General features: G+C 38.9%; 1 protein-coding gene across 1 annotated transcript; it reads right to left on the bottom strand.

Annotated features, from left to right (window-relative positions):
- Positions 1-6734: 6734 nt before the first annotated feature.
- Positions 6735-8106, bottom strand: LOC119735846. Its single transcript, XM_038209785.1, has 3 exons — positions 7589-8106; positions 7028-7234; positions 6735-6901 (listed from the first exon to the last, which is right to left on the bottom strand). Exons 1-3 carry the CDS (start codon positions 7773-7775, stop codon positions 6735-6737), a joined length of 561 nt encoding a protein of 186 aa, XP_038065713.1. The 5' UTR covers positions 7776-8106.
- Positions 8107-9047: the final 941 nt, after the last annotated feature.

Below are 9047 nucleotides of genomic sequence, written 5' to 3'. Positions count from 1 at the left end.
TAGTCATTCACTAAGCCTTCCCACTGACGAAATATGTAAATGAGCTAAGTCTTCATTTTACGCTAAGCAGTCGTAGAGGCTGCTTAAAGCTCTATATTTGAGCAGTTGACCACTTCTATGAAGGCTTAATATAAGCAGTCAACTGTCTAAATGAAGCCCTATATTTAAACAGCTGACTGCTTCTATGAAGGCTTATTAAGCAGTTGACTGTCTAAATGAAGCTCTGTATTTAAGCAGTTGACCACTTCTTTGAAGGCTTTCAAGCAGTTCACCGTCTAAATGAAGCTCTGTAGCATGGAGGGCCCAATGTCATATGGCTCTGCTTCGCCGAATTCTGCTTATAGGGCAAGCGCCCATTTTCTGCGCTAGCTGTGTAAGCAAAAACTAGATGCCTAGTAACATGAAGTACACTCAGTTGTATCTGAAAAGTGCATAAGCTTTGCGGATATCAAAGATAACATTAGAGTTAAAAATTCAATTCCAAAAACACTCGTTTATTGCATGCTTGCTATTTTTCAAATTTGACATGACACTCACAAATGACACTGTATTGTACATTTCTAAAATGGCTCAATTTCCTCCTAAAAGCCAGCTTGTATGTATCTTTAAAATTAACACAGAATTATGTTATAGGCCCAAGGTGATGTCAAAACCATGACTATGCCCGAAGCGAAGCTGAGGGCATAGTCATGGTTTTGACATCACCGAGGGCCTATAATTTTAAAGTGTGCCCCGAATATAAAGCAGTCAATATTTGTTTTATATACCGAATAATATAGATTCTTCTCATCTGATTGGTTCAAATATTTTCTGAACTGACAAGGCCTACAAGTTTTTTACAGCATAGGCCTTGATTTTGAAATGTAGTATAAAAGTGTAATAACTTACAAAAATCATGTCCTCTTCTTCAGTGTTGATCCATCCAAATCAGAGAGTGCAAGTTCCACGCAATCTCTTTTACAATACCTGTAATCAACGCTGGCCGTACACTGTGGGTATGATGCGTACATACGAGCGATCTATGAATACGGTGTTGCGACTGTCACGTTATTTTCAGGGCACAGTCGAGATATGACGTCATCTTGATAGAAGAAAGGGGGCCCAGCTGTTTCAATGACTCCACTTTTAACCAGTCAGATGAGAGGAATCTATACATGAGGTATATAATATCACTCCAAGACCCCACCACGGAGCGATATTTGCGAATAATCATAGGGTTAGGATCACACTGGAATCTACTTTAACATGGGTAAATACATTGTACGTATTCAGTAGAAGCCTTGGTGATACATGCACATAGCCCATTTATCTGTGTAAGTCGGCATAACGACGACTTAATACAGCACATGTCGTCATACACGTAAGTCGCCAGAAATTGGGAGGTCCCGACAGTGCCGACTTAACCAAGGTTTACTGTATGTTTGCTATTGACAAGGGACTGCGAGAAATGAGCCGACTTGTACAAAATGACGACTTACAATTGTCGGCTTTGACATAAGAATCTACATTGCAAATACATTAGGGCGAATTGGGACTTCGTTCAGACTGCCGACTTGAGCGACTTGGCGAGCTATACGAAGTCAACTTGGCCGAGGTTTACTGTATTATCAAAGTTCAATTTATATTTTGGGGTTAGCGCGGCGACTGTTTGTAATTTTATTTGTGATGCATCTTTTCAAAGTGTTGTCATCAGGAACTTCCCATTGCTCCCTTGCGGTCTTTGACTTGACAAAATCTGTGAGAATCAATAAGAGAAACAAGGGGGATGCAAACTTACAATTTATGTTTGTGGGATAACTAAAAATATCGTGACTAATTTAAAATCTAAAAAATCTAGACTGTTAAAACTTCAGTTTTTCCTTAGAGTAACAAACACTATATATACATGTAGCCCAATATATATTGACGGTTTAGTAAGTGACCTGACTATTGTATCAAGAAGTGTTAACACTTTAAAATAGTAATTCAGTTTGTTATACTTTCTCAAGTACAGGTGAATTTTGTGAGCAACTTCGTTTTGCTACGCTACATGTTGAAAAGGGATTTTTGGTCCTGTCTGATTAAATTTCCATTTAGGATCTTTCTTTTTTTTATTTGTCTTTGACAATAAGAAGCACTAATCTTGAAATTACTTAATACCGTAGAAATTTCTAATCTACTGGTGCTGTTTCACACATTAAATATTTTTTCCAGTTTGAGAGTACCTACTGTATTGACGCACAGTACCAATTTAACCCATGATATTTTTTTTTGACAGTTACAACAGATCATCCCAGAAGGATTTAAACTGAGGTTTAGACCAAATGATATACAATGACATGTGTATAGGGTGGGTTACCTTTGTCCCCCAAATAATGTGAGAAGCAGTACAGTAAAACATGTGAAATTAGAGCTAATCAAATCATTTGTGTGATTTGTGGTACTGCCAAATCACATCACGTGCTTACTTACATATATTATACTTCATTTCTGCTTGAGTATTGTGGTGACATTAGATCTTGTACGCACTTGAGCCACACGCAACTGCCCTAAAATGTGTGTATATGCACTATGGATTATGTAGGTTGTGTGCACAACTCAATGGAAAAACGCATGCGCATCACAACCAAACTTGAGGTGACCTATAAAAAATGAACAGCCTGCAAATTATACTCACCATCTGTTCAGCTGGGCAACTGGTGCCCACATTCGGTTGTGCTTCCGTTGGCTTTGTAGTTGGCTTTGTAGTTTGCTTTGTAGCAGGCTGTGTACACTCTAAAAACTCCCTGGTCATCTGACCCGGAACGGGTCAGATCTGACCAGAAAAAAGGGTCATATTTGACCCAACCCTTTCTGCATTTCTGGGTCAGAATGACTCGGAATGTTGGGTCACTCAGTGTGACCCAGAAAGTTGGGTCAAAATATTGTTTGACTCGTAAATCGGGTCATTCTTTCTGACCCGTCTCTGGGTCATTCTGACCCAAGATGGGTTGGGACAAATATGACCCATTTTTCCGGGTCAGACGAGATAAGCATGTATTCCACACACTATTTATGGCAACAATCAACAGAATTTCTTGGAAAAATTATGTTTGAGGAATGAAAGCCGAGTAGAATTTTTATTTTCATAATTGTTTCCCTTTTGAGTAGCTGCCATAAATAAGTGCATGTTATTGAAAAGGAACACATGCTTACCTTGTCAGGTTTAGAACAGGATACATGTTGCAGGGCAACTGTACAAAGAAAATAAAAAGTAAACATTAAATTATCTGCTGATGAATATACATGTGTACATGTATGTATTTATTTCCAGGAATGGATTGTGATGATCAGTGCTTTTGATTTGTTTATATTGCAGCACTGTTCACGTTAAAATACATCTTTTAAATAAATCTTTAATGTAATGAATATTATTTTGGCAATTTGGCATGGGAAACTCCATAAAATATAGCATACAAATGTATGTTACTAAAACGGTATAAAGTGGCTCAAATTGTACAATAATGGAATATTCAATGTGTTACCCTTTTCTAAAAGTAAAACGTATTGAAAACCGAAGGAGATCATGTAGTGTTCTTCATGCCAGACCCAAAGGGGTGATCCTACGAGGTCATAAGGGGGGAGAGAGGGGGAGGGGGAAGGGAGGCCAGGATAAACATTTCTGCTGATATTTGCTAAAGTTGTGTAAGATGCTGTCAAAACATGATCCCATTTTCCCTAAACCCTCGCCCTTAAAACGTAAAAACAAAAATTACCATTCACAAATATAAATCAAATAAACAGTTTAAAACTTCCTCAAAATGAGGATAATGCCTTGTGTTTCTTAGCCCTTGATTTACTTGAGGTCAGAAAAGTAACGTTTCATTACAAAAAAGAAAAATAGAAATGCAAAAGTACCTATAATGAACAACCAGTAATTTCATTGTGCAGAACTATTTTAAACCCGTTTTCTGCTATTTTAGATTGCTTTTGAATATGTAAGATCTTATACACCAGGACTGCTGAGTCGTTTCGTTTTAATCTAGTACTCGAACCCGAGACCTCTGGATTAACATCCACTCTATTTACTTGAGGTCAGAAAAGTAACGTTTCATTACAAAAAAGAAAAATAGAAATGCAAAAGTACCTATAATGAACTAGTAATATCATTGTGCAGAACTATTTTAAATCCGGTTTCTGCTATTTTAGATTGCTTTTGAATATGTTAGATCTTATACACCAGGACTGCTGAGTCGTTTCGTTTTAATCTAGTACTCGAACCCCAGACCTCTGGATTAACATCCACTCTAGCCCTATACCTGTTGTGGCATCCTTCCCAAATAGTCTTTGCTCGGATGGGGGTTGCCAGTCAGAAGTTTTAAAAATACAAATACACACAGATAGGAGACAGGCCCAAGATAATAACAGGAATTTTGTTAAAACGAGTTTGTTATGAGAGTCAACTGTATATGTACATCACTACTGTTTATTACTTAAGTAAGCCCTCAGAGTTCTAACACAACCTGAAGTTTGTGCATTCCCCTTTCCCTCGCCTAATTGGTATGTTACCTTTTGGAAAAATTCCCAAGTAGTGCCACACTGCCAAGGATACGAAAGATCGAGAATGTAGAACAGCTTTAAAACATAGGTCAACACCTTTGAGGAGGGAGTTAACAAGCACGGCTTGACGCTTCACAACTACAAATACCTGCTCTGGTGACAACTTCTCACCAAGCAGCAAGATAAATGGTTGGTCCAGCTTGACATTTTCAAGGTACCTCGGTAGGTTTGTCCCAACCTAAGTGAAAGTGAAAAGAAAAGAAAACCTTTGAAAAACAAAAATACTCAAATAGAAAAGGACTGAAGAGAATTAGCGGTTAATTTTGGATTTTTTTATCAAAAAAGCATGAAACCAATACATTGTAGCTGCAAGTTTGTGATTCCACTTATTTAAAAATGTTACATACATTGTACTTTCGACAAAATACCTACTGGAAAAAAATATAAATGTGTTAATTCTTAAATTTTGGAAAGAGATACCTCTCTAAAAAGAGAATATATTTTTAAAAAAATTGTGCGCAAGACTTGACTGAAAAAAAAAAGACATGAAAGGATAATGTGTGATTCCCAGCAGTTGCAAAGAAATCACAAAAAATGACGAAGGGAGGGGGGCTAATTTAGCCTAGCTGCCCCCCCCCCCCAACCCAAGTAAGGGTTGATGAATCAATCTATTTTCTTACTGGCTGGAAGTCAACGAAGGACCTGATGGCATCATCCACAGTGGTTCTGCTCGTCTTTCCTTTTATCCGTCTCACTCCAGTCGGGAAAATGCATGGAAGCACCAACACAGCCAAAATTCCCCTTTCATCATCTGCTCCAAAAAATAAAAATACAAAAACTATTCAGATTTATATCAATTCTTTGGTTTGCACCATTTACAGATCAGATATATAGTACATGCTGGTGCTCAATGTAATTTCAATCACATACTTTGTATGTTTGTAATTTGGACAGACATGATCAGAAGTATCAACAGGAATATAGTGATATAATTAATAAATTCAGCCAAATCTGCACTCTCAAAGACAGTTGTCTGAATTTTTAGGTATACACAATCCCCAATGGGTTAATAGTGTACACATTTGAAGCATACTTCATTTAATTATTACAATCTCATATATCCATTCCGTGCAACAAATATGTATACCCAATAGTGTGGGCAAACCCAATTACATAATTACATGTACCTGTGCATGCCTGGACTCGAAGATACTGTTGATTGAAAATAATTTATAGCGCGAAAGTGTTCATTTATACACAAACGCTAATACATAATAGTAACGTCTTGGAACTAAGACTACGCGCGTGCGCGTACGGATATGTTCACATTGTACACGTTGGAATGTTAGTACATGAACAGCCTTGAGCGCCGAGACAAGCACATCCGTGCAGTGAGTCCGCAAGCGAGAATAGCCGGTTAGCGGTGTGGCCACCCATTCATTTTTTCCTTGGTGTACGCTGATTGGTCAAGATTTCACGACGTATCATGAAGAAGGTCTTCCCTAAACCATCGTTTCGTGAGAATTCGCTAAGTCTCGGGTATGTTTTTTTGTCATTTTTTCCTCAAAATATTTTCTCAATGATGTTTTGAGTGTTATGAACGGAGCCATTACACATTGAAGATCAAATCTGTGTTCTTAAAATGTGTGTCATGATCTTTGAAAGTGGTAAACACTTTGTTTTGGGCTTTGTTTCCCTGTCTAATGAAGACAACAGTCTATCAGTGTCCAAGAACAACTGAATGAAAATGTCTTGAATAAATAATTGTGAACTCTGTTGATTCTCATTTGTCTTAACCTTGTACATGTACATGTACATGTACATTAACTGCCTACTTTGGGCAGTCTGTCAACTCCATTGACTGGCAACACAAAAGTGTTTACAAAACCATTCACAGGTATGGTTTCAATTAATTGATTAATTGTGGCATGTCTTGATTTACCAAGTGCTCTGAGTGAGAGAGTACACTACAAAACCAGTGTAACGATGCAACGTGGTAAACCACTGCCCCACTGCTCTCTTAAAATTAAGTCACTTTCATATGGCAGATAAGATACAAGAACAGCTGCACAACTCTACTGACTTTTCAAACCACACAAATTGGATAGTTTAATGGTTTAAAAACTAATCCTTGGCATCTGCTATAGGGAATGATCAAAGAACTAGGAAGTTGGACATATTGGATGTGTGTATATGTATAAAAAATATACACATTTTCATTGGATGTATATACACATATATATAAATATATATTTACCAGTAACCATGGGAACATTGTCATCCAAGTCATAACATGGAGAGTCACAAGTAGGGATTGGTGATGAGCACTCCAATATGCTTGAGCTGTCAAACTCGCTGTTCGAATTTGATGTGCAGTCAGCGGCTATTGGGGAAAATAAATGATTAGCAATATTAACCTGCTAAAATACAACCCGTTTGTTTTGACGCAATTATCATTCTACTAGACAAAATAACATTAGAAAAAAATGAAAACTGCATGTAAGTTTACCCTGGCCAGATGTCTTAGATGAGATCTGAAACGCAATTCTATTACCAAGAATCACTTTTAAGTCTATAACTTCCTGCTGCAGGCTGGCATTTTCTTGTTCTCGCATCTCCAAGGCTGTTTTAAGTGCTATGATATCTTGCTCTAGGCGTTCAACGTGGGACCGGTGTTCCTCCAACTCCAGAAACATAGTTATTGTCGAATCGATTTCTGTAATGGAAAAAATATTGATGTGGCGTTACCTTTTTGTTTATCTTCTCCAGATCATGAATAAAGACCTGTTGAAATGTTTCTATTAAAGACCTGTTTTACGTTGTTCTTGTATAGAATTTATATTTCTTGTTTTTCTCTGGGTATAATTTCATGAAATAAAAAGGAAAACCAAATAGGGGCCTAACACTTGCACGTTAATTTGGTCCATATTAAACTGTCACTTTACTTGCATCTGATGAAAGCAGACAATGCATGTGCGTTGAAATGCTGATGTGTTTGTAATGCACAAGACCAATTTCACCCAAAACAAGAAAAGTGCAGTTTTAACTACAAAGGAAACTGAACACTCACCATCATCCTTGGTCGGGGCAATCAATGTCTGCGCGAGTGGCTCAACACTTTCCTTGGTTGATACTGTCGCTGTCTGATCGGGCTGCTCAACATTTGCTGTTTTCTTGGTCAAGGGCGGCTGCTGCTGTACATCATGAGCAGGAGCATCTGGTATAGTACTGTAACGTCTCTCTGGGTTGAGAGACATTATCAAATAAAGAGTCAGATACAAGTATCTTACACACACACACTAGTACTTTATTCGAGATAATTTACATCTCAGGTCAATAGAGGGCGCACTATATACAATGTAAAGTTAAGGCGTACATGTGTACATGTCGGGAACTCTGTCAGGGTCAGAGCCCCGAGCAACAATCTAATGCATCATATGGGGGAGCTCTGTGAAGGTCAGCTCAAGAATCTACTGGGTAAGAGCCCAGTACAACAATGACCAGAACTGCCATTTCTACGCGCTTTATATAGACTTTTGGGTGCGCGTCTTAGCCAATGGGAGCATTGGATTCTGGTAGTTATGAATAATGCATCCGTGTACAAAGGCATGGGGAAAGTTCTCTATGGGAGATTTGTACACGACTGACTTAGACATTCTAGTGGGAGAAAGTCCGAGAGCAGTGGTTAGCGGGCGAAGTAGGATCACTCGTGGGTGCCTTACGGGGAACTGATCCTCAAGGAAAAGGGAAAGGGAATAACTTCTCGGTACATAGGCTTGTGTACAAGACTTAGTCTCTAGACTGGATAAGAATCTACACACTAATGCTATGGAGTAAAACTATGAGATGAAGGACGTAACCTGACCTCTAGCTACCGTAGGTCTCGGCCAGTGGGTTAGCGGGACACACTCGCTGGGGTGTACGGGGTCACATATACGGGGTGAATACACGGATAGGTTTTAGCGAGCCACATTCGCTAAATGCTTGGTGTCAATGTGGGTCAGATGCGAGGTAAGGTGTGTGAGGGGAATTCGCATCGACTCTGGGGAAAGGTGGAGGGAAAATGGCTAAGTCCTAAGTACATGTCCCATGGCGGTACATGTTCAATAGCTGTGAGAGCTACATGCATTGCGCGCTATACAATAGCGTACTGTATAATGTGCTGCACACTTGGCGTGCGTCTCTAAGACTTCGTGCCTTTCGTGGTAAGCTTCGCGCTGTGTGAGGGCACACAGGATCGCTGCAAGCATTACGCTGTGCACGGAGTGGAATGGATTGGTTGGGAAAGAAGTAAACTACGCAATTTGCGGGAACGCAACAGTACAATATAAGTGAAGTTTTGTATATTAATAAAAAATGTCACAAGAAGTCACACATTGAAGCGTAAAATAAAAACCAATCGCTTTGAGCATAATCCATGGTTCTTGACAAACTTACCACGCTCAAATACATCCTTCATGCCAACTAACATGGCAAGGCGTGCGGTCTTCTCTGCATTCTGCTTACTGGATTTGTTCTTTGCAGTGGGC

Source organism: Patiria miniata, unplaced genomic scaffold, assembly GCF_015706575.1.
Source record: "Patiria miniata isolate m_02_andy unplaced genomic scaffold, ASM1570657v1 HiC_scaffold_29, whole genome shotgun sequence".
NCBI classification, from domain to species: Eukaryota; Metazoa; Echinodermata; class Asteroidea; order Valvatida; family Asterinidae; genus Patiria; species Patiria miniata.
The sequence above is the reverse complement of the archived record's forward strand: the minus strand, read 5'-3'. Positions and strand labels throughout refer to the sequence as shown.

What these genes read in the sequence shown, in the direction of transcription:
- LOC119735846 (XM_038209785.1), bottom strand. Translation starts at nt 7,775, where the DNA reads ATGTCTCTCAACCCAGAGAGACGTTACAGTACTATACCAGATGCTCCT. An exon ending in TGCCCCGACCAAGGATGATG is followed by an intron (nt 7,235 to 7,588) that starts GTGAGTGTTCAG and finishes TTTCCATTACAG; the next exon opens with AAATCGATTCGACAATAACT. An exon ending in ATCTAAGACATCTGGCCAGG is followed by an intron (nt 6,902 to 7,027) that starts GTAAACTTACAT and finishes TTTCCCCAATAG; the next exon opens with CCGCTGACTGCACATCAAAT.